At 40.3% G+C, this 26481-nt stretch overlaps 1 protein-coding gene across 3 annotated transcripts in view; it reads right to left on the bottom strand.

The window, feature by feature from the left end:
- Positions 1-26481, bottom strand: part of ARHGAP10 (Rho GTPase activating protein 10) — a 317730-nt gene that overhangs the window by 195338 nt on the left and 95911 nt on the right. For 2 of the 3 annotated variants that reach the window (XM_047717603.1, XM_047717602.1), the window contains exons 4-6: positions 15582-15653; positions 6729-6830; positions 481-591 (exon numbers count right to left, since the gene is read on the bottom strand). In XM_047717603.1, coding sequence (XP_047573559.1) covers positions 481-591; positions 6729-6830; positions 15582-15653 — 285 coding nt within the window. Of the gene's footprint in view, positions 1-480; positions 592-6728; positions 6831-15581; positions 15654-16244; positions 16250-23253; positions 23259-26481 lie in introns of those variants that run through there. The other variant, XM_047717604.1, reaches the window with a different exon arrangement.

Raw genomic sequence — 26481 nt, 5'->3', positions numbered from 1 at the left:
TAATTTAGGTTGCCATAACTTGTGTTAGAAATAATTTGTTACTGATAATTGTCCAAAGTACCAAAATTTGGACTGGTGTGCTTGCTTCCGAACAAACTCGAGCAAAGGGAAGATTATCCATCAACAGCACCACTGTCTCTCCCATCCTAACATTTATGTCACAGGACTTTTCTTTAAAGCGTGACATACCTATTGCAAAATGATTACCTACAATAGGGTGGCTGAAATTGCACCTGACTGCCGAGTCCTTGAGAAATAATATTCCCCACATGTTGCTGTGCCAGTAAGGCTGAGAACCACGAATTTGTAAGGTGATTCCTCGACTTCATGGTGATGTGTTCACCCTTTTTAATTTATGATGCTTTGCACTTCACGTGTATGCCCAGTGGCCGCCAGCAATGGTAAAATCGATCTAGGAAGAAAAATGTTTCTATTATATCACAAAAATCTAACAACGGAATAACCTTCTGTGATACTTACAGGCTCCACAAACTCAAACTTCTTTCTTTCCTGGATTTCCTGAAGCTTACATACATATTCAAGAGACAGTTCATAAAAGTGTTGCCGATTCTGCTCCACTTGGATATCTGCCTGTGGTAAAGCAATAGAGGCTGGTTAATTCAGAGATGGTGAGGAGTGAAACTCTTGATCAGAGGTTGGCAACACTCTAAGCCCCATGCCAAATATGGCCCCCAGCCTATTTTCCTACATAAAGTTGTACTAGAACATAGTCACAGCTACTGGTTCATATCTCTTCCATGGCTACTTTCCTGTTGGAGCAGCCAAGCTGAGTAGTTGCAACAGGAACCCGACTGCCTACAAAAAAAGTAATTTTCACTATCTAACTCTGTAGAAAAAGTTTGCCAGCCCCTGCCCTTTATGAGATTGACCCCAAGGACTGAACATCAAATAGTATGGCTCTTCATGAAAAACTCACCCCAACCCCAACTGATACCCGAGGTTGAACCATACATGCCATACACCATACACGAGGTTGAACCATACACAATATCACATAACTATTATTTCCGTTGACAAACCCTCTAAGAATGCAGTTGACCTGGGAAATCTAGTCACCTCAGAACTCATGACTGAAGGCAGGGAGTGAGGAAGTGGTAGCTAGGGTACCATGTCAGAATCTGGTTCTCAAATACCATATGATCTAGTAATTCCACTTCTGGGTATTAACCCAAAGGAAACAAGAACACTACTTTGAGAAGCCTGACTTACTGAAGCATTATTTACAATAGCCAAGACAGGAAGTAGCCCAAGTGTCCACTGATAGATGAATGGATAAAGATGTGGTACATATACATACAATGGAATATTACTCAGCCACAAAAAAGAGTGAGATTTGCGTGGGGGGGAGGTGGGGGGGCGGCAATCACTGGCAACAACATGGATGCACCCAGAGGCTGTTATGCTAAGAGAAGTCAGTCAGAGAAAGATAAATACTACATGATTTCACATATTTGTGGAACCTAAAAAGAAAAAAAAAAAAAAAAAACTAAGGAACAAAAAAGCAAAACAGACCCGTTAAAATAGAGAACTGATGGGTGCCAGAAGGGAGGGGTAGGGAGGATGGGCAAAATGCATGAAGTGGGGAGGAGGTACAGGCTTCCGGGTATGGCAAGAAGGAGTCATGGGGATGAAAGGACAGCCTAGGGAATATAGTCAACAGTATTGTAACAGTGTTCTATGATGACAACTGATAGCTGTACCTGAAAGTAATGTAACATTGTGTGTCAACCATACTTCAATTAAAGAAAACATAAAAGAACCTGATTCTCAAAAAGTAGGCCAGGGTTTAAAGCCCATCTATAGATAATCATGCTCATGGCCCTCAAGATGTGTCATCCTCTGGGAGTAAACAGACACCGATGGTTAGGGGACTATTCTGGGGGGGTGGTGGTGGGGGGGAGGAGTTCCAGCTTATTTGTCTAACTAGAAGGGACCTGGGGGAGAAACAGGGTTCCATGGGGGACCAGCAGAGCAAGAATGGTCATCCTAGAAACCACTCTTACAAGGCATCACAGGTTTCCTAAGTTGGCCAATTTTAAAAGTATTTATCCAGACATCTCTCCAAAGAGTATATATAAATGGCAATTAGCACCTAGAGAGATGCTCAAAATCACTAAGTATTGTGGAAATAAAAATACAAGATACCACCTTATACCTATCAAAAAATAATAATAATAAACAAAGCTAACTTTAAAAAAAAACAGGAAATAAGTGTTGTTGACGATGTGAAGAAACTGGAACCCTGTGCACTGTTGGTGGGAAGGAAAAATGACGCAGCTGTTATGAAAAATAGCATGGCAGCTCTCCAAAAAAAATAAAAACAGGATTATCACATGATACAGCAATTCCATTTCTGGGTATATACTCTTAAAAACTGAAAAGAGGGACTTAAGAGATTTATATAACCCTGTTCACAGCAGCCTTATTTACAAAAGCTAAGCGGCAGCAACCGAAGTGTCCACTGACAGATAAATGGCTAACAAAATGTGACATATAGATAGAGATAATATTATACAGCCTCAAAAAGGAAGGAAATTTGGGCATATGTTATAACATGGATGAACCTGAGAATATTATGCTAAATGGAATAAGCAAGTCCCAGAAGGATAAATACTGTAGGATTCCACTTTTATAAGATACCTAGAACAAACTGATAGAGACAGAAAGCAGAAGGGCTGTAATCAGGTGCTGGGGGTAGGGAGCTGGGGAAGTAGTCTTCAACAGATACAGAGTTTCAGTCTTTGGAGATGAGAAGCGCTCCAGATATGGAAGGCAGTGGTGGCTGCACAAGAACGTGAATATGCTATGTGTGGAATAAAGCCCAAAGCTTCTAAAGCCTCAGAAGGTCCTGAGTGACGGGAGTATCTTTTATACCTAGATAAAGAGCCCCTCTGGAGCACACCTGAGTTTATGCTACTGACGCGGCAGGGTGGGGCTTCTACAGAGCACCAGGAAGACTGATTAGAGGGCTGGACCTTTCAGTCCTGCACACTGACCTCTGGCAATGGGAGGCGGGAGGGGCTCTGGAGCCTGAGCTCTGTAAGAAATCCGGAACATCCACGTGTCTGGACGCATGCGAGTGCCTGGAGAGGGACACACCCCAGTTCCATGGAGACAGAATTTTCTGTGTCTGGGACCCTTCCAGCCCCCACCCTGTGTGGCTATTCATCTCTACCTTTTATATTATTCTATATGATAAATCAGTAAATATAAGTAAGTGTTTTATCTCGGTTCTGTGAGCCATTCTTAGCAAATGAATCAAACTGGAGGAGGAAGATGAGGGAACATCAAATTTAGAGCCACTAGGTCAGAAGCACAGGTAATAACTTTGATTTGCAGCTGGTATCTGAAGAAGGGACCATCTTGTGGGACAGCGCCCTTAACCGGTTGGGACTGATGCAGTCTCCAGGTAGACTGTGAGAACTGAGTTAATTGCTGGGTGCTGTGGGAAAACACACATTCAAACTATACTTTTTGCCATACCAAGCAAAAGCGACTTTTTAAACAAATTTCTGTTTGATCATCATCTAATTTCTGGCCATTCCTGCGGTAAATATGTAACATATGAGAATAGACTAATCTCAGGCAAAGGTAGTCAAAATATGTACTTCTCTAGTCATTTGTACTGAAATATAATCATTTGACTGCTCAGAAAATCAAAAATATACTTCAAAAATTAACAGAAATAGATTTTTGTCAAATCTCTGATACCTGTTCTAGCGCAAATATTAGTTGGAATTCAGGAATGTGGATGGAAGTAGATGATATCATGCCCAATAAATGTAGAGGTATAGGTAATGGTCCTAACAGAATTACTGAATAGCCAGCCTGCTCTCTGCGACAATTATCTCCTATGTTATTTTCATTTGAAACAAGGAGAATGATTCAAGTTTCTTTGCCTTTGTTCCTACCACTCTCAGTAACCTTTATAAACATCCCCAGCACCTCAACTCAGTTCGCTGCAGATGAGGAACACATACACGAATGCCAAGATCAATGAAGATCCAAATATAACCTTTTACATTTAAAGAGCATCCCCCCCCCCCTTTAAACCTTCACACTTTCAACAGAAAGCTGATTTAAGTGGGAATCTGTACATTTGTAAAGCGCATACAGTCAAGACAGGACGGAATATACAATTTAAATGAAACTAAAACTATTCATCTCGAGGGTCTCCTCAAATTTCTGATCTGGAGTTTAATTATCCTGGGAATGATGAAATTAGTGAAGCCCCAGCTCACTGAGCAAGCACTTCACCCTTCTTCATTCAGTAAATATTTATTAAGTGCCTTCTCCCCGACTAGCAGTGCTCTAGGTGTAAAGGATAGAGTACTGAATAAAACAGTGTTGCTGCCTTCAAGGAGCTTACAAGCAAGTGCAAGAAGCCATGGAACAACCAAATATACAGTATGTCCAATGGGACTAAGAGTATGAAAAAAATCAAAGCAGCATAAGGCAGGGGGCACTTTAAATAAGATGTTCGGGGACATCTCCAGTAAAGTGGACTCTGAGTGGAGAGTATTTGAGAGTACGTGGAGGAGTAAAGTATATGAGTCTAGGCTAGAAACATACTAGGCAGTAAAGACAGCAAAAGCAAAGGCCCTGAGCATGGAGTAGGGGCGTCCCAGGCCAGTCAGGGCAAAGCAGCCCACCTGGGTGTGAGGACAGGAGGGTGGGCCCTGGGCCTCTGGAGACATCAATTAGGGAGGGTCTGGGGAAGAGAAGCAACATAAAGACAGCCTGCTCACTGTATAGAATGTAAACTACAGGGATACGCTGGTGTTAGCAGGGAGACGATTTAAGAGGTCTTTACAGTAATCTGTGTAAGGGACACCAGGGGCATGGGCCAGGATGATGACGGTACGAGTCAGAGGTGGCTATATCCTGAGAATATCCTGAAGCTAAGGAAAACACAGACTGACAAACTAGGTGTGGCATAGGAGAGAAAGGGCCAAGGATGGCCATAAAGATTTTGCCTGAGCAACAGCTCGAACGAGATATGTAATTAGAGAGGGAAGTGAAGATGGAAATTTACTTGTAGCACAGAAAATAATTTTTTCTAAAGGAAAAATCCCTTCAGAATTCCTGAAAAGAAAAGTAAGGGGAGAAGACAGGTAGAAAGCCACTGGCATAAGGAGAGCAGATTAAAATGTCATTTAAAATGGACAGAGGGTGGCGCCTGGGTGGCTCAGTTGGTTAAGCGACTGCCTTCAGCTCAGGTCATGATCCTGGAGTCCCAGGATCGAGTCCCACATCAGGCTCCCAGCTCCACGGGGAGTCTGCTTCTCCCTCTGACCTTTTCCTCGCTCATGCTCTCTCTCACTGTCTCTTTCTTCTCTCAAATAAATAAATAAAATGTTTAAAAAAAAAAAAAAAGAAAAATGGACAGAGGGGAGGAGATGATGGAACGTTTGTAACATACGTATGGTTTTCTACATAATATGGACCAAGCAGAAAAGGGGCCCTACCTACCTGCAGAATTGGTACGTATGGATTAAGTAATATAAAAGCTCGTTTCTCTTATTTTTCTTTTAAAGATTTTTTATTTATTTGAGAGTGTATAAGTGAGGGAGAGCGTGCACTTGTGTGTGGGGGGGGGAAGGGCAGAGGGAGATGCCGACTCCCCTCTGAGCAGGCAGCCTAATGCGGGGCTCGATTCCAGGACCCCAGGATCCTGACCTGAGCCAATGGCAGACGCTTAACTGACTGAGCCTCCCAGGTGCACCCCCCCCCCCCGCTTTTATAAACTGTCAAACACCTTCCAAATGTCAGTCAAAATTATTAAAAAGGAAAGAATAAATGTGACATGTGGAACTGTCAAAATGACCACACACACACACACACACACACACCCCGGGTGTGCACCTACTATCTGGCATTTAAATATACTGGAGCCAATGCTGTTAGTGCCATTTTGATGATACTTCAATAAGTGTATATTGTGCCCAGATTCCTTGTGTGTTTAAAAATAAACAAATGAGAAAAAAAAAATCACACTTTTGTGGAATGAGTCAAGATCCCAACAGCTGCAAAACACCATTATTTTTAATGAAAACATATGTTCCAAATTGCAAGCCACTGAGTTTCCACTCACGTGTGTGAGTGAGAAAACACAAGTGCCAGAGAATTTAGACAAGAGAAAGACAGAGAAAATGAGAGATAAGATATAAATTCCTTTCTCCTTACACATGGCTCCCTCCAAAGGGGGGGGGGGGGGGGGAAAGAGTCTATTAACACAAGTAAAACAGATTCTCTCCTCCCAATGATGCTGAACTCCTGAATCTTCAGCGTTAAAAAAGATTAATGCTGCATTCACATAAAAGCAAAATGGTAGATGAGCTTATTAAATTCAACTCATTTCTTCAAAAAATCTTGAAAGCCAATTAATGAATCTATTCCTGAAAATAATATATCTATTCTTCAGTAATGCCAGATAAAATTGTTCCTGTGAAAATATATTCAGAACCAAAAATGTTAATACTATGAATCTCTACTGAATTAATCACTGTAAGATGTATTCATTATTTTGTGTCTTGTTCCACAAGAACTCTTTTCTTAATTCATGGTGATACCCATTCGTTTTGTTTTTTTCATCCCTAATAATCCTAGATGAAAAGTTTACAAAAGAAAAGCACATTTTAAAAAGAAAAGGTATGCACTGCTTACTAAAATGTAGAAACAAATAAACAGAAAAATAAAAACAATACCTCTTGTAAATGTGAGTCTTTCTTTTTGGCTGATAAATTCAAATGTTTATCAATTAGACTATAGTTCTTTTCCGTCTCTTTGTCAAACTTCTTTTTTTCTTCCTGCAAGTCAGAACACATAGACAACTATGATTAAACAGGGGGGAAAATGAATACATACAGTTTATCTACTGAGAAGTTCAAAATAGGATTAGTATCTAAAAATAAACAAAGTACCACTAAGTGTGATGAAGTTATCTGAAAAATCCATCTGTACCCAGACCACTGCTTATTCATCCTCAAAACAGTGTTAGGACTGAAGAGTCACTTATCTTTTCTGATTTTCCTCTAATGGGCTTCTTAAGGAGCACGGTATTTTTTTTTTTTTTTTTTTGAGCACGGTATTTTTCAATACTTAAACTTAGTGTTTAGAAGCAAAGCCATGTCACTTGTCCCTCATTAAAAGAAATAATAAAAAGAACAACACAGGCTTAAAACAGCAAACTTGTGCAGACTTTGGCAAAGAAATGGCATTCTCTTAAAACTGAGTACATTTTGGTCTAGATTTTTTTTTAAAAAATCATCATCACAATTGGGGAAGAAAAAAAAAAAAAAAACTTGGGAAAGATTTTCCTTAATTGTCCAGTGTGAATTTAATAATAAGACCCTCTGATCAGAAACATCTTCTTTCCAAAACCTTCACAGTGATTTCTATAACATCATTCAGAACATGTATCACTAGGTCAACAGGGTGCAAAGTAAGGCAGATACCCTCATACTGAGACGCGGTGGTGTGACGTTACAAACATTTCTCCAGTACTGCCTAGAATTAGCATTTGCTTTTCTTTTGTTATATAAGTTTTTGAGAAAATAAGTCTCCTAATTGTTAAATACAGAAAAGACAGACTATCTTCCCTAACACTGCCAGCCAACTTAAGTGGATTTTCAATAAACATTTCTGAGCACCAATGAGAGCACACTATGTCCTCACACTATCAAAATGTTTCCATTAACTTCAAATTCTCCCTAACTCTCCAAGGGCTCCTGGAAAGGAACATTCCCTTCCCTATTTTCCAACTTCTATCTTCTAAAGCAAAAATAATCTTTTCTGATATGATCTTTTTCCTGGTAGGCAAAGTGACTGAACAAAGTGTGAAAAGTCTATTTCTTCACATTTATCTTTTTTTTTTTTTAACCCCACCACAAGGGACTACAAACTGCTGTGTGGGCTCATCTAGAGACCCTGAACTCATCCCACACTGAGGGAAGACAGGCGGTCTCCAGAAAAGACATTTTTTTCCCATTTCTACTCCAAGTTTAATTACAAACTAGCTGCACAATTTAGGGGAAAAAAAAAGTAACAACACAGAACCTAAGTTCTCCTTCTGAAAATATAAGGGATTTTTTTTTGGGTGGGGGTACTAGCTCATTCTTTGATCCAATCCTAAAGTTCTGTGATCCGATGGTTCACCTATGTGTGATAAGAGTCACACTTTTGTTGAAACAGAAGCACATTTTCCTTATGCTCTTAATTTACAATTATTTTTAAAAAAAAGTTTAAGGCATTAAACATGGTTACTCTCTTTTCTGCTTTTTATTACTACACTCTTCATCAACTGTTTTGGTGACTAACAGAAAAATAACATAAAACAAACATGTGGCCATCATTTCAGAATCTTCCACTATTTTAAAAAGTTGATGTGGTTGAATGCACACTGGGTTAGGTGTGAGAAGACAGATCCTGGTCCGGGCCACCTTCTACTGCACCAGCGTCACAGCGTTCTCCTGGCATCCGCTTCTCTGGTGGAAACAAAACAGGAAGAGAAGTCCCGCCCCTGCGTTCACCACAAGAGGACTGCTAAGCCGGATCTTATAGGAAAAAACATTTGCGATCCTCGCAGATTCATCCTTCGCAGGAATACTGAAAATATTTTTACTCATTTGATTTCATGTGAATCACAGAATGGGACAAAGGAAGCAGTGATGCTAAAATCAGCAGTCAAAACACCCAGCACACTCAGCAGTTGTGGGGTTTGTAAGTTAACACGTGGGTAAAGTTGAGAATGAAAGAAAGCGGGGGTATCAAAGGCTTTGTGAAGAAGGAATTCAGCCAAGAAACAACATTCCTCCCACCAATAGAGTGGAAACGCATTAGTTCACACACCGTATGGCTCATACAAATGCGGTTTTGTTGTTAAACCTGAAGACTTAAATAATTATTTCTTCTTGCATTTTCTCTCAATGCTGTTGCTGTTTCCTTGTGCTCACGTGGCTTTTGCGCTGAAATAGTGCAAATTTTAAAAGGGCTATGTTCAAGTAGCACTCAGTAGAGAACAGCATTTTTTCATCAACACTGCTAGAGCTGACATATGTAACATAGATGTGTGTGGAGATATATATATATATATATATATATATATATATAAATGTGGAGAGATATATGTATAATATATAAATATATAAATATAATTTATATAAATATGTAATTTATATAAATACAACTTATATAAAATGGAGACATATATATATAATAAATTGAGTAACTTATGACAAAAGGTTCTATGAAGGATCAAATCTAATACAATGAAAATTTCTTTTATAAAAACAGCAGTATGGGGGTGCCTGGGTGGCTCAGTGGGTTGAGCCTCTGCCTTCGGCTCAGGTCATGGTCTTAGGGTCCTGGGATCGAGCCCCGCATCGGGCTCTCTGCTCAGCGGAGAGCCTGCTTCCCTTCCTCTCCCTCTCTGCCTGCCTCTCTGCCTGCTTGTGATCTCTGTCAAATAACTAAATAAAATCTTAAAAAAAAAAAAAAAAACAGCAGTACAAATTCAAGTAAGACTGAGCCAGGCGCAATGAGTTTGTACCTGAACTCAGGCACAATGAGTGAAGCAAGATAGAACTCATTCAAGAGAGGTAGGATCGCTTCTCGGCCTTTTGGCTAAGACCAAGTGTAGGAGAGGTGGGGGCTATGGAAAATCAGATCGTCCACAACTATTCTAGAGGGGAAGGTGGCCATATCATGGCTCCAGCAGATTTTTACCATGTGGGAATATAAGCTAATATACAAACCATGTCTTCTGATTTTTCTGGACCAGCTGAAAAACCCAAAGATTTTTAAATGGTGCCAACAGTTTATTTTTGATTTTACACTTTCACATGAGTAAGCCAAGCAAAATTATGTTTACAGGTTAAATATGACTCACTGAAAGTCAATTTGTAATCTGTTACAAAACCACCCATCCCCCCCCAAAAAAAAGGTAAAGAAGAGCAATGATTTAAAACAGCAAAACTAAGTAACTTGTATGCTACATAAATGGTAAAGGAAGATCAGAAACCTATGAAATAAAACTTAAGTAATGAGGTGTCTTCAATATGTTAGAAGTAAACATATATATATATATATATGATTTTATCATAATTCATCAGGTAAAAAAATATTCTTCAGCCAATGGTGTTGATATAATTAGTTAACTACATGGAAACAGAGAACCACATGTCATGAAAACTAATTCCAGATGGATTGAAAGAGTCACAAGTAAAAAATGAAGCCATAAAAAAGAACAGTTTCATCAGATCTCAGAACAGAGGCATACTTTTCAAGCAAAAAAGAAATGGGAGAAGCCGTAAGAACTTCTAGATACTAAACACACACACACACACACACACACTAAACAAGCTAAAAGGCCAACCACAAAGCAGGGAGAAGAGGCAATTAAGATATAAGAAAAGAAGCAAATATTCCTAATGCATAAAACATTCTTAAGGTTAAGCAATTTTTTTGCTAAAATCACTTAATATTCCCATTGAAAAATGAGGAAGGAACATATGAAGAACTCACAAAAACTTGATTAGTGTGAATTGTCCACATTTCTTTAAGGTACTAGAATTTGGGGGGTTTTTTTGTTTTAGAAGAAGGGGGGACAGTTTTTAAAGTTCCCAGATATCTTTTTAAAAGGTTTTGGTTATTTCACAAATTTCCTAGGATGAGGAAATGAATAGACTTATTTTACAACGATAGACGTTAAATAATAAGGCATGACTAGTCTGGAGAACTAGCTACTTTCTCAGAGATTCCAACTCCCCCTCCCTTATTTAAATAAGAAGATGGAAGTAATATCACACATTCAAGAAGCAAGATTCATCCACAGGTAATACACCCAGCAGGACACCTTCTCACATGGAATCCTGATATCTAAGCCAACCAGAGTTTTGCCATCCCTGTTCTCCTCCTCCCCTGATCTACCAACCTCCCACAGGCGCAGGTGAAACGCCATCTCTTCCAGGAGGCACCCCTCTACCATTCGGGGGCATAAAAACAGCACTCCTCTCACTTAAGTCCTAACCAAGTGTCACCTATATCCCTGCCTGACACTTTATTTGCCTGATCCAACCCCACAGTCCCCCTTTCTGTAAAGTCCCATCAACCTATTCAAAGAAATAAGAATTCGGCTTTTCTCCCCACAGTATCTAGCAACTGACACCGCACCCAGGAGACACCCATCGCCAGGAGGAGAGAAGGGGGAAGCTATGGCTGCAGAGGTACCAACCAACAACAAAGCTGACGCGCACCCTGGGGTCCTGTGCAGTCACTCTAGAGTCACCTACCGATTGCCTCAGCACTACTTGGCCAGAAGGGTCACATGTGGCATGCTATCTCTGCAGCTTGCATGCGGAGAGTGGACAAAAACCTGAGCAATTCGTTTGGCAAGTTGGTGCAGCACAAGCTGTAAATGGGGCAATAAAATAAATCATGTCTCTGTATGCCAGACCCTACTCTAGACATGGGAAATACAGCATCATGTTCATGTCATCCTCACAAAAAAACCTCCTGAGGCAGGGGTCATTCGTCTCATTTTAAAGATCAGGAAATTGAGGGCTAGAGGTCGTAAGTAACTCACTCTGAATTGCACAGCAAGCTAAGGGGCAGATGTGGGATTCACACGAGAAGGAGTCAGGTCTTCCTGAGAGACGTGTCTGGAACGCCAAAGACCAGAGGGCATGTTCCAGAGCACCTATGCCCACCCCAATTATGGCACTTTTTAGTGTATTTTTATTGCTTTTCTATTTGGCATCTCCCCTCCAGAGTTGTCAATTTCTTGAAGGCCAACCAGCCACGGTTTTAATTCACAGTTGTACCCCAGTGCCTCCTGCCAGGTAACAGGCCCTGGGAAGTGTGTTATAACTAAAATGAAAGAAATGTAATTAAATTAAATCAGCATTTTTTTTCTACTTTATCAAACATAATTTGAGAGATTATTTAGGTAGATTTGCTTTTTACCCATATTTTGCAGTCATTTACAGAATCCTGGGCAATCAACTTTTATTAAATATTTAGTCATTAGATACATTCTTAGAAATACAAAAGGCATTTGGTGTGAGGGCCAGTGAATGGCTGAGGCAGTTATAATATATGAAATGAACATCTGTTTCAACCGTTCGGGTTAATTTTTTACTCCATGGAATAAAATGGTAATGGGCTCTTTCCAACCCAGCATTTGAATAGGCTCTATTATCAATACAGTTTGATTGCATCTATTTGATATTTGCATGCTGCCCCTTGCTTAAAGCCATGTTGTCATAACTGGATTGCTCAAATACCTAAGAGCGATTTTTAATTCTCCCACCATAAGCCTTCACAAGGTAGGGTACTTCTTGGAGATTTTACACAACTGACTAGGCTCCTGCATTGGTCAGTACCTGTACTAGTCTCCTGGGGCTAACTGAGCATTTAATGGGCAGCGGCTATGGATAGGGCTGTGCAGACACTGGGAAGAAGTGAGAACCCGAGGAAGGAGAAAGAGCTCCAGAGGAAGTAAAAGCTGATCTAGGCCTTGGAGGGAACTCTGACGAGTCACCTCATGTGACACAGTACAGAAGGACTGGTGTCCTGCAACGGGAAATGGAATTTTTCCAACAGAGAGGAGAAGCTGGCAAGCCTGGAAGAAAATCCGCAGAACCTCCGAGAACAGAGGAATAAGCCCAAACCAAACAGAAGGAGAACAAATCCAAGTAGAGGCAAATAGCAGAAAAGAATAGCTGAGGGCTTTTAGAAGATCAACCTGTAAAAACCACTAGCAGTTTAGATAATATGAAAACCACAATTCAAATGCGTCACAGGGATTCTGGAAACTGGAGAAACCAAGACTGAAAGGAACAGAAAGAGCTCTAGTTGAATAGGCAGACAGCAGGACATGTCAGGTGGGGAAGGAGAATGGAAAGACATCAACATTCTGACAAGGATATTTTAAACACTCTGCTGTGGTCAACTTTTAAAGGCTTTTTTTGTTTTAATCCCCACCACAAAAAAAAAAAAAAAAAAAAAAAAAAAAAAAAAAGCATTATTCTGTTTTTTAAAAAAGACTTTTAACCTAAGAGAAATAACCTAAGTCATTTTTTTAAGTATCCCAGTTAACCTCTGAAAACAAAAATATGTTTGTCAAAACATGATTTAAGGAATGCCAGGGTGGCTCAGTCAGTTAAGCCACTGCCTTCGGCTCAGGTCATGATCCCAGGGTCCTGGGATCGAATCCCACATCAGGCTCCTTGCTTGGCAGGGAGCCTGCTTCTCTGCCTACTTGTGATCTCTCTCTCTCTATCTATCTAATAAATAAATAAAATGCTTAAAAAAAAAAAACGATTTAATATTTAGGAAGCACTGATGTAGAAAATCAAGTATACAGATGACAAACCCTCCCCAGGTTCTCCTAGAATTATCAAAATAGGCTATTTATTAGATACCTTATATAATAAGGCGGAGTTGAGGCTAGTAGAAAATAAGGAAAGCACAGCCTTTTCTCTGAAACACTGAACAATCTAATGAAAGAGACAGATGTTTATGTAGCACTGTGTCACCTAGAAAATCACCTTTCTCTACTCTGTATTATAACATATAAAACTGTCAGTAAAAAAGGGCTTCTCCCTGTAACCCACAAGGACTGGCTGCCTCAAATAGTATCAATGATGTGAAAGCCAACATACATACTGTACAGAATAAGAACATGGGACAAATCCTTCATAAACTTAAAGCCAGGAGAACAATGAAGGAATTAAAAAAAAAAAAAAAAAAAGAAGACTTCAGGATGGAATCTAGCCACTAAACAACTCAAGGCATAGACTAAAACTACTAAAATAACTTCTTCTTTTAATAATGTAGTCTATCCTACCTACAATATGTACTCTGAACAAGTACAGCATCAGGAATGGAGAAAGTTTCAGAGGGAGGAGCTGTCCATCAATAGAAAACTCAGGTCAGAAATTTATAACAACACAGTAGGGGACTGCCTGGATGGCTCAGCTGGTAGAGCATGGTCTGGGAGGGTTACGAGTTCAAGCCCCACACTGGACATGGAGCCCACTTAAAAACAAACAGGCAAACAAACAAACAAACAAACAAAAAACCCGTAGGGTAGATGGCAAATAAAAAGACATATTCATTTTCCATTTCTATAATACATCCTCACTGACCACCACCCTCACCCAGTCAAAAATACGAAAAATAAGAAATGGACACTGTTTCCATTCCATACCTGCCAATTAAGTGTAAAAAAAGAAAGAACCAAGATGTTCAAGATTTAGAACAGAATCATAAACTACAAAGTGGGACAGTCAGATCCCCAGATCTCTCATTTTACAGATTAGGAACCAAAACCTATTACTCGCCCAAGGTCACAGGTGTGAAAGCAGACCTCCAGTGACCTGCTGCAAAGCCAGAAGACACAGTCAGCCTGGTGCAGCTCAGCAAACAATCCCAGGAAGGGGACGAGGAGAGTACCCCCACTAACCCCTCTCAAAACACAGCCCTTCACTAAAAATGGTAAATACTATACCAAAAGGAAGTGTCTAATCTTTTAATAAGTCACTTAAAGGAGGAGAACTGATTCTATAAATAGCAAGGAAAATGCTGGTGCTCTTTGGGCCCAACTGTATAGCTACAGCCCTCGAAGCCTTTTGTATTTGTACAAAAGGATTTTAATATTTTGTTTAGGAAGATAAAGGGAAAAAAAAAAAAAGAATCACATCCCCAAGCCATGTTGGGGGATGGGATTGCGGGGGGCGGGGGGTAATGCAAATATAAAAAACTCTCTTCCCTACCTGAAATTGATGTTATTCTCTTCGGGGCCAAGCCCAAAATAGTCAACACACGAATGTTACTTTTTGTTCCTCAAGTGAATACATAAACTTCAGGAAAGGCTGGTGGAAATTATTTCTCTGGGATAATTCCAAAGCTCTGTTCACAAACTTGAGAAGTTGCTACATATATCCCAGGCTCCCTGTGGTCAAGTCACCATATTATTCTCCGAAATCCTGGCTAACTCCCAGATCCTGGAGCACAGGCTGTGGGGTTACTCATCTTTGAATCCCTGACACCTAACTATACTGGCACATAACAGGAGCTCAATAAATTTGTGCTCAATGGAAGGAAATTACATCCCAATAACCCAAAATTATCTTCCTAGTTTCAGTGTCATCATGGTGTAGCAGCGTTTCTAATCTTGAACCCTCACATGCGGCTGCACTCCTCCATAAAATGGAGGCATTCAAGGAAGCCAATGCACTCCCTACAGAGGTAAGATGTTTCTGTTGGGAGCGAGTGTGCCGTTTGGTTAAGGATCTTTTCAAAACTTGTTACGGGAAGGTGTAGCCAGAGAGGACTAGAGGTTTTACTCTCCTGCCCAGGTGTTTTGGTTTTGTTTACAATTTCATATTGCCCAAAGGGGAAAAAGCACATTGAAACATAAAACAACAGATGGTTTACTCCAGCATCTCCTTCAAAGCTGCCAAATGTGAAGAAAGCGTACACTTTACGCTGTTCCTCTGAAACAGCAGTGGCCCGTCCGTCTTCCCTTTACAAGTGCACTCAAATTAGACACAAACCTTTACTGCTCCAAGTTGTTCTTTTCTGAATTTTTCCAAGGGTTTAATCAGGGTTTCAGTTACACTTAATGCCTAGAGGACAAGAACGATAACAAAAGAACACAGTATTAGGTTTCCCGAAAGGGAAAAAAAAAATCAGTATTTCATTTCCCTCTTCCACCCCACCCAGAAATAAAATAAACAACATATTTTAACTACCTTATCTCACCCCGCCAATGCAACCATTAAATCACTTCTAAATTTATTAACAGGCTAGATCTCCATAAATATTTTCAGGGAAGAGGAGGTGAGGCAAAGTGCCAGTGAAATGTGCAACACAGCCCCAACATAGCTCTTTCTTCAGGGAAATAGCAAGAGGGTTGTCTTTAAACAACAAAGGGGTCTATCACATTCATTAACAGAACACTTCTGTTTGAGATTTTTTTTTCCCTCCCCCTCCTCAGAAATTTACAAGTCAATTACATTCCTTTATTAGTTATCAGACTACATTATGTAAAGGGCTAGGTTTGTGGTTACAAGTTTAAATACACTCAGTCTTACTGAAATTCCTCTTGAGGATTTGCGGTGTATCAGCAAAGCCATCGCTGCAGCTCACAGCGAAGTCAATATTGGGCGGGCTGGCAAACAGCTCGTACATGATAGGAGCCATGCACACACGCCAACCACAACTGCTCTCATTCTAAAAAGTGACTGGTTTGGGGCTTTTCATTTTAAGACGGAATATACAACAAACAAGGCTGAAAATCCAAACAAGAGGGAACAACTACCTAAGGAAAATGCATTTAACAATATGCAGGTGGAGAATGGTTTTTCTCACTGTGTATTTCCAGGATATCGAAAACATCCAGGATAGAAAAGGAAACCTCAAAATACTTTACAACAATGTGCCATTCCTTTTTTTTTTCTTTAAAAAAAAAAAAGAAAAGGCCCCTAGAAATCCAAGCTTTAAATTACAGAAAGAATAAGTGACTTAGAAAAGGAAAAGGATTCTGGGGCGCCTGAGTGGCTCAGTGGTTAAGCATTCGCCTCAGGCTCAGGTCATGTTCTAGGGTCCTAAGATCCCGCCCTGAGCTGGGCTCCTCTGCTTCTCCCTCTCCCTCTGCCCCTCACTCCCCTCATGTTCTCTTGTGCTCTCTTTTTATTTTATTTATTATTTATTTGAGAGAGAGAGAGAGAGAGAGCACAGCAGGAAGGAGAGAGAGAAGATGCAGGGCTTGATCCCAGGACTCTGGGATAATGGTCTGAACTTGATGCTTAAGGACTGAGCCACCCAGGCAACCCATCTCTCTCTCTCAAATAAATAAAATCTTCAAACACATTTTTTTCTAATTAAAAAAAAGAAAAGGAAAGGAAAGGATTCTGAATTTAACCAAAGGCTCCTTTGCAATGTTCCATTAGGTAAGCACTTCTCCCGAAGAGACCATTCCAACGGTGAGACAGGGAATCCTCAAAAAAGTGACCGTGCCTACTTGAGATGCCTAGAAGTTGAACTCTCTTCCTTGGGCTAGAAACTAGGTTCTACTCACTCCCACCATGACAACTTGTCACTTAGGTATCAAGGAGCTGGGGCAACAGTGAACTACAAGAATTAAGAGCAACAACGAGTCAAGGGAAAGGGATCATTTTCAAACTAGGTTCATTTCATCCTCTCTACACTGTTGAGCATCTGACCTACAAAAATGGCAAACCAGAAACTCCTCTGGACTAAAGAAGAGAGCAGGGACAAAGCACACGCCAGGAATCCCAACCACTCGGAACAATAGGGAATACCTCCAGCAGATAGGAGAGAGTCTGCCATACATTTCCAAAGTGACCCAGCTCACACACAACCTCTCAAAATAATTTAAAGCACACTTCTATGAGCACCAGAGTCACTGTCTAGCTTCCACATCGTGTTCCTGCATAAACCTACATATAAATATACATATACATAAACCTACATATAAAATATACACATACATCCTCCATGGTGGCTGGCCCACTCAAGAAAGAAGTCAGCCCAGCAAGCCATGCTGGGAACACAAGAGCTAGGAACCACTCAAGTTCACAGAAGACAGGAGCAGAGATTCCAAATCATGTAAGTATGAGCCCTAAAAGTACCAGATGGGGTCTTCCCCATTCCAAGCAGCCATTGCAATAAACCTGTATTTCATGAAACAAGTATTTGCTGAGCATTCAGCCTCAGGTGCTGAAGACATGAGGATGAACAAAATCCGTCCAGTTTCCGCCCTCCTGGAAGTTACTGTCTAGCACGGGAGACACAGGATGCACTCATGAATGCATAAGTAAACATTTAACTGCAAATTCTAGGAATCCCTTCATATGGAGAAAAGCAGGGCTAAGGTGAGGAATATATTAGAGGATTCATAAGGAAAAAAAGACTCAGGAGAGTTCCATCAAAGAAATGACATTTAAGCTCAGATCTGAAAGAGGAGAAGGAATTAGGGGTGCAGAGAGCAAGGGAAACAGTTTCCAGCCTGAAGCCAGCAGAGGTCAAAAGGCTTAAGGTGAGGAATTTGTGTATTACAGTAACAAGCAAAAGGCTGGGGGTTGGGGGGCATTAAGAACAAAGAAGTGGATGGAAAGAGAAGAGTGAAGGCAAGAGTATGGGAACATGCAGGGCCCTGCGGGTCCAGGGAAAGAGTTCTTTGATTTGGGGCATGATGAAAGCCACTAGAGGGTTTTAAGCAAGGCACTAAAACAATGATTATTTATATCTTTTAAAGATTACTCGGGCTTCTCTGAGAAAAAGAGATTAGAGGTGAGGAAAACTAGGAGGAGAAAGACTTGCTAGGAGGCTTCTAGAATGGCACATACAAGAGAGGATGGGGGGTTGGAATAACAAAAATTTTTCATAACAAAAATTGAGAGGAGACCATTTTCAGAGATATTTGCAGGTAGAATCAAAGTAACTGATGATAGATTGAATGTGGGAAAGGAGGGCGTTTCCAGGATCACTCCCAGATTCCTGCTCTGAGCAACAGTATACGCACGAATACTATTTAGTAAAGTAGGAAAATTTTGAGGGAAAGCAGCTGGAAGCAAGCACTAAGGCATTACACTAAATCTGAGATTCCAGGAGACATCCCAAGGATAGTAAAATGCCTAAACGCCCACATGAAGAATCCAGAAAAGATGGTTCAAAATCTCGAATGTGGGGAGGAGATGAGATGCTGTCCACACATGGGTGTTGCCCTGTCACAGGAGTTGGGCTCCTTCCCTCCCTTGTTAACAGGAAGTAAGGAGAACATGAGTGTCAGCACAAATGAGCATGGAGATTTCATGAAGAGAGGCTGGGGACCTGATGGTTCTTTTTTCTATGAAGTACAAGGCAAGGTCACTTACTAAGAGAGTTTGGGCATGGGGAAAAGTTTGCATAGAGAGGAGAATGAAGGAAAGAATCCTCACAAACAGTGAGCAGGGTACTTCCTAGAGAAACATGAACATTCCCATGCAGGCCTACAGGCCCTTTGAGATAAGCAAGCAGGAATTTGTGCAGACACCCATCGGCCCCGTTGTGAGATTTTCTCTAGTGAGGCAGGGAGTAGGTGAGCAGTGAGGGTTGTCCCTGGTAGGAGGATCTCCAGGAGACGTAAACTTATCAGCATCACACTGCACAGGCAAGCTGCACAGATGGGACTCTGACTGGGTAAGAGAGGACTTCTGGAAGGGGATAAAACAGACCTGAGCCCAAAACAGGGCACTGGAGCTCTTCAGGCAAAGAATAAGAGTAACGAGGAGGGGAAAACAGAACTCTCAGGGCATAGAGCTGCAAGCAATTTGGGGTCACTAACGCAGCTGAAGAGATCTAATGGGCTCCACTCACCATCAGAGTAGGACATAGGAAATACCCTGTGAATGCTAGATGTGGGCATTAATAACACAGACATGTGAAGGCCTTTTGAAATGTGAGCCCTAAAACTCCAGACTGTGGAGTAAATGTCCTTTATAAAAAGACCAGGCCACAAAGATTACACATGAGCAACTGTAGGTCATTAAGTGTGTCCTTCACTTGGAGAATTAATTTGATGCAATATCTGACTCCCAAGGTCTAACACTGATGTAGGAAAAGAATATAAGGGATTTCTGTCTTACTGTTTGCAGGTTAACAAGGAAATTTCCAGAATAAAGAAAGGACTACCTGTTTTTTCCAATTTTCCAATATCCAATTTTTTTCATAAAATGTTTTGACTGTAATGTTCTTAAATTTAAAATTATCATTTCTTTTCCTTAAAAAAAACCTGGTTATGTAACTTCTGAACTGAACTTTAAGTATTCTGTTCAAGAACAAAATAACAGAGTGGCGACTAAATGCTTCAGTAAGGCAATGTTGGTTGAGCAACAAGGATTGTTTTCTTCTTTTTCTCAAAATAGACTGGAGACTCCTTGGAATCTCTCAGTTCCTTTTATAAATTTCACAGAAGTACTATATAATATTTGTTAGTAATGAGTGTTACTAAATGTTCTAAGGCCAAAATGTGATTCTTCTTCCCCAGTGAAAAATGAATACTGAGTCAAGGACTGCTCCTAAAACCCTAAAGGAAATTACTGTGAAAACAGTACCCCAATTTGAAAAGAGACAGCTGAAGTAATAATACAAAAGTGTTCAAATACTAGTAGATTAGAAATCAAGTCATTTAAAGAGAAAAAGAAAAAGCGAACACAGATTGTGATTTTAGAATCCACATATAATCTTATAGAACCATATTTTTCCCCATAAAATACTTGAACAAGCCACAAAAGGAAGTCATAAAAAGCCTTGACTAATAAGCCTTAGAAGGGATTTTGGAGAGTCTTGCTTAGAAACAGAATGCATCTACATGAACATAAAACATGTTCATTCACCAGTTGCTTTCACCTTAGGGCAGAAGTCAGCCAACTTGTTCTACGAAAGGCTGGGTTGCAACTACTCAGCTCTTTTGCTGCTTTTGCACAAAAGCAGCTGTAAACAGTCTATAAGTGAATGAGCATAGCTAGATTCCAGCAAAATTATATTTACAAATACAGGAGGCAAGGAGGGCTTGAGCCATAGTTACCCAAACCCTGCCTTAGAGAATCATCTCAAGTATCATGGCCAAATGTATTCTACTTACTCTCAACTGACCGTATTTTTTAAATATACATTTACATTTACAGTATTTGAAGGGGACCAAAATTTAGGAGGTAAGGTTGACTGCTGGATGAGAGAACCACAGTTCAAGTAGCTGTCCGGCTGAAAAGAGGGATTCAAAAGTGATGCTGTAGAATTTGGCTGGGATAAGCAATCCAGCAGGTTTCAATACTAACAGGCAACTGTTCAAGTGTAAAACTATCTTTTTTTTAAAGGCAGGATCTGTTTTTGTATTTTTTTTTTTAAGATTTTATTTATTTGACAGAAAGAAACAGCAAGAGAGGGAACACAAGCAGGAGTGGGAGAGGGAGAAGTCAGCTTCCTGCTGAGCAGGGAGACAGATGAGGGGGCTCGATCCGAGGACCCTGGGATCACGACTTGAGCTAAAGGCAGAGACTTAATGACTGAGCCACCCAGAACCCCCTCGAGTGTAAACCTATCTTAACAATTTATGTGAATTTAATAGCAGGCTTTAATAAGGACTTTAGTCCCTAAAAATGAGTTAACTGAAGTCAGCGTGAGTCAAAGGAGTCATAAGTTGCCCTAAAAAAGAATGAACACATACACTGGATATGTTCAAACCAAACAAGGCCATCATTCACCTGTGTCCTATCTCAGTAGCATGGGTACTGCAGTTCAAGAGAGATTTTCTAGCTGGAGTGAAGCAGGAATGTGCCCAGAATGGTACAACAGTTTAGGAAGAATAAGAAAACCAGAGGTATTCGATGGAATTGGGGAGGAGAATATTCACAGGGAACATGAAAGCTATCCATAAATATTTGAATAGATGCTATAAGAAAGAAGAAAAAAAATCAATCTGATTTGTTTAGAGAAGACAAAACCAGGTCTAATGGGGAAACGCTATAGATCAGTTTCTGGGATCGCTGTCAAGAGGAGCTCAGTAAGACCTGCACTGAGAGACAGCTGGCCTGGGAGACCTCTGGGGTATTAACCAGCTCCAGGATTCTGTGGGAGTTCAGAGAAGCAGAAGCACAAGCTACATCTCAATGTTGAATGGCCAATCACAGAATCCATTAACACTTCACAATTCAAAGTAAAAGAACAGGATTATTTTATAACAGCCTGGGGAATTAAAAGTTTTCCAACTAGTCAAGTCTGAAATCCCTTTTATTAGGTACCTGGAGGTGAGAACTTAAATGTCTAAAAAGAAAAGGAAAGGTAGGGCAGTATCTCTGCCTGTCTCCATAGTTGAAGCAGTCACCAGGAAACCTGTTGACAAGGGAGAGCTGACAAGCACAAAATCAGACTCTGCTTTGGAAAGGAACTCTGCTGCTGCTTTGAGTTTCCCCATTTGAGATCGAAGGCTAAGTTCCAATTCTAAATCTAAAGAAAATGGGGCCTGGGCCTAGAAACCCATATTCAGTAAAAAGGCGAAACTACATTGTATGAGATCTTTAGTAACATTTTTTTCACGCCTCAGTCTCGATAAAACAGTGAATAAGTCCATGTAAGTACTAAACCATGCCTTTCTAATCACTCAGTACTAACAAGGATAGACTGAGTCTAATGAAACAGAAGGAATTATGTCTGTTCCCCATGGCCCTTGTTATTTTAAGCCTGGATTCCAAGTGTTCTTGACCCCAGAGGAATGCATAATCTGAGAGCAAAGGAGAATTTCCACTATTTTCTCCCATGACCTTCCAGATACTTCCCATTTCAATAAAGGGAAAACTCTACTTACCAACTCCCATATCAAGAATAGCAGCAAAGAACCGTGTATCAAAGATACGTTTCTTACTTTCTTCTTGAAACAGAACCTCAAGAAAGGGTGTCAAGGAACTATTATATATATATCTGAACGTAAGAAACATTATTCCCAAAATTGTCTCTCAGGGAAAAAGGGACTTAACCCTATAAAAGAATTCTTACGGTCTCCTTAAAGAGTGTCCTTTCCATTATTTTGATCAACAAAGAACTATTAGAGGAATCTTAGCCTTAACCCCCTCACCCCACCACCACACCTAGTTTCAGATCACAAAAGTGTCTGGGTCACAAAAACAAGAGGAAGCTAAGAAATTTAAGAGATGTAGTTATTCTGGAGAAAACCTCAAATTTTAAGAGTTCCGTGCTTTTGTAAAGATCACTTTAAAAGAAAGAAGAGTGATTAAGTCATGAAAATACATCTGTATTACAAAATCTGTAAAAGAGACTGTCCAAATGTGCTACAGATGAGCACCTGTAGCTTAAGATAAAATGTCCAATGAAAGCATCAGAAAGGGATTTTTTTAAAGGTGCCATATCTCAAAGAACTCAGACAAATGTGGCCATGAAATACTCTGGATAGGTATGCCGAAAAAAAATCCGAGTATATCAATGATAAACATACTAACATAAAAGGGATCAAGACTTGGAATAACTTTTTTATGAAGTGGGGAAAAAAATTCTAAAGTATACATCAATAATTTGATTTTAGGGACACCTGGGTGGCTCAGTCACCTTCTGCTCAGGTCATGATCCCAGGGTCCTGGGATAGAGCCCTGTGTCGGACTCCCTGCTTCTCCCTTTGCCCCTCCCCCTACTCATGTGTGCACATGTGCACACTTTCTCTCTGACAAATAAATAAATGTTTTTGAAAATTTGATTTTAAAATACTGCCACATATTTAATCAACTACATGAAAGTAGGCATATGATTATCTAGTAGACAAACATAGGCATATCTACAAGTGTGTCCATTTGAGCCATCCCAAAACATTTTTTGTTTAATCTTCTCACAGGAAAACGGTGTTGCCATACAATCAGACATAAACATTATAAGTAGTGCATATCTGCCCTTTGGGATACACAACACTTAAAACACCTTCCTATGTTTGAGAATTCTACCAAATGAGGAACAGTCCACCTTCCACTATAAAAGCTGGAAATGACAGACACTTGTTTTCCCAGCTACCTGGTAGTAAGGTCGTGGGACTTGGCCAGAGTTCCACTAATGAGATGCTCCCACCCCCGACTTGAATTCGGAAGCTAGAGCTTCAAGAAACTAGTGACCAGAGATTCTGCTGGGTGGCAGCGCCATCATTTCCAGAAGGAGCTGCTCCACAATCACCAGCAGGGGCAGCGGTGCTGTTGGGACATGCCATGTTGTGCACACCCTGCAGCAAATAGTACTGACGTTCTTCTCCAAACTGGGTTCTGCAAGTGCAACTCCAGCCATCATTCCTGGTTCCCAGAACCAGATAAAGATCCTGCAAGCTACCAAGTATGATTTTTTAAGATTTTATTTATTTATTCATGAGAGAGAGAGAGAGAGAGAGAGAGAGGGAGGGAGGGAGGGAGAGGAAGGCAGGCTCTCCAAGGAGCAGGGAGCCGGATACGGGGCTCAATCCCAGGACCCTGGGATCATGACCTGAGCTGAAGACAGATGCTTAACTGACTGAGCCACCCAGGCGCACTACCAAGTATTCTTTAAATTAATTCCCATTCTGTCAGAAGACTTAGACCTTGCAACTGAAAATCTAGACTAACAGAGCATTAACATTTGTTTAAATTGCAGACCTTTCAACAACTGTCAAAATGCAGCACTCTATGGGGCGCCTGGGTGGCTCAGAGGGTTAAAGCCTCTGCCTTCAGCCCAGGTCATGATCCCAGGGTTCTGGGATCGAGCCCCGCATCGGGCTCTCTGCTCAGAAGGGAGCCTGCTTCCTCCTCTCTCTCTGCCTGCTTCTCTGCCTACTTGTGATCTCTGTCTGTCCAATAAATAAATAAAATCTTTAAAAAAAAAAATGCAGCACTATCACTTCAATTCTTTTTTTTTTTTAAGATTTTATTTATTGGACAGACAGAGATCATAAGTAGGCAGAGAGACAGACAGAGAGAGAGGAAGGGAAGCAGGCTCCCTGCTGAGCAGAGAGCCTGATGTGGGGCTTGATCCCAGGACCCTGGGATCATGACCTGAGCCGAAGGCAGAGGCTTTAACCCGCTGAGCCACGCTGGCGCCCCCATCACTTCAATTCTTAAATAAATTTTTTAACCTGATTAAACCAGATCGTTTTTGATGAATTAGATTACTCCCCATCCACACTCATCCTTTGCAGTCTCTCTTTTTCTCCATCTAGCCAGTCTCTCCCTGGCCTGAGCCTTCCCCCATTAACCTAGACTTGGGTCCTAATAGGAAAATTAAAATGCACAATAAAGTCCTCCTATTTTTCTAGTAGCTAAAATAATAGAGAAAGAAGGTAAAAGACTCTGATGCTAAGAAGAAATGAAAACATTTAATTGGTCGTGCTAAGAGAGCCTTGTCACAGTGACAAGAGGCCAATATTCTCTCATTTGGGCTTGGTCCTAACCAACAGTTCTGGTTTTAGACCAGAGAAAAAAGCAATTCTCTTTTGTTACCTGAATATTCTCAACTTTAAAAAAAGAATAACACTTGCTCTACCTACTTAACACAGTTAAGTGTTAAAAAAAAAGGGAGGGGGGGGAATGCCACACTAGAAGCAATTTTAACTTCCAAACAAATCCCTGGATGTTATTTTATTTATGAGCACAGCTCAAGCTAAGCTAATCCTTCTGGTGGAAAAAAATTAACATAAAAACAAAATTAAATTTTAGAGCAGTGGTAGCTCAAATTACCAGCTCAACTTGGTGAGAATCTTAACAAACCCACATACGAAGGTCTAACTGGGACATAGGTACAGAGGTGCAATAAATTAATTCTATAGAGTTTAAACCTGAAAATTAAGAACCAATTATTGGGAAATAGTTTCTTGAATGTCGGATTCTTTTAAGCCACAGCAGTCCCATTTAACAGGCTAGAAATTATAATTAATAAAATATACATTCTAATTTCACCAGATCAGTCACCACATCTTTGCTTTCCGAAAGTCCAAGAATAAAAAGTTGCTAGAGTTTTTGACTACTTTCAGTCCTGAACTCTAAACAGAGCCTAACAAAACCAGAGGATTTGAGCTGAGGTTCTGACAATTTCTTCTCTCTGGCTTAATTCCCTGAATATTTGGCCATAATCTTGCCCTCAAAAAAGTGAAGCCATTACATCACAAAAGTTTAAGCTTCCCTTAATGTCTCTTTTCTACAAACAAATATCTTCCTGTTTATTTGAAAGGAAAAATAAAAAGGAAGCCTTCCATCAATTTTGAAAGCCATTCATTAAAGGTTGCAATTTTACTCCAATTATTTAAATCAAATAGACTCTAACAACAAAGTTTTTTTTATTATTCTTAAGAAAAACTGAGAATCTTCAAAGATTGGGTATATTATGAATAAATTAACCTAATAAGGACATTAAATAAGAGATTTAACCTTGATCTTTCCCTCTGTGCATGAGGGACAATAAGGTTGTAGCTTCTTTTTTTTTTTTTTTTTTTTTAATAAATACCCAGCTAGAACAATCTGAGAAACAATAAAACTCCACAAAAGTGAGGGAAAGAGGAGACTGACAGAAAGCTGCAAAAGTATCACAAGAGAATTAAAAATTTTATTTTTTAGCTTTAAAAAAGAGAACATTTCATTTTTTTTAAAAGACTTTATTTAGGGGTGCCTGGGTGGCTCAGTGGGTTAAAGCCTCGGTCTTCGGATCAGATCATGATCTTGGGGTCCTGGGATCGAGCCCTGCGTCGGGCTCTCTGCTCAGTGGGGAGCCAGCTTCCCTCTCTCTCTCTACCTACTTGTGATCTCTGTCAAATAAATAAATAAAATCTTAAAAAAAAAAAAGATTTATTTATTTGACAGAGAAAGAGTAAGAGAGAGAGCGCAAGCAGAGGGAGCAGAGTGGGAGAAGCAGACTCCCCACTGAGTAGGGAGCCTGATGCAG

The sequence above is a fragment of the Lutra lutra genome, chromosome 2, assembly GCF_902655055.1.
Source record: "Lutra lutra chromosome 2, mLutLut1.2, whole genome shotgun sequence".
NCBI lineage: Eukaryota > Metazoa > Chordata > Mammalia > Carnivora > Mustelidae > Lutra > Lutra lutra.
Note: the sequence above shows the minus strand (reverse complement) of the source record. Positions and strands in the feature narration are given on the sequence as shown.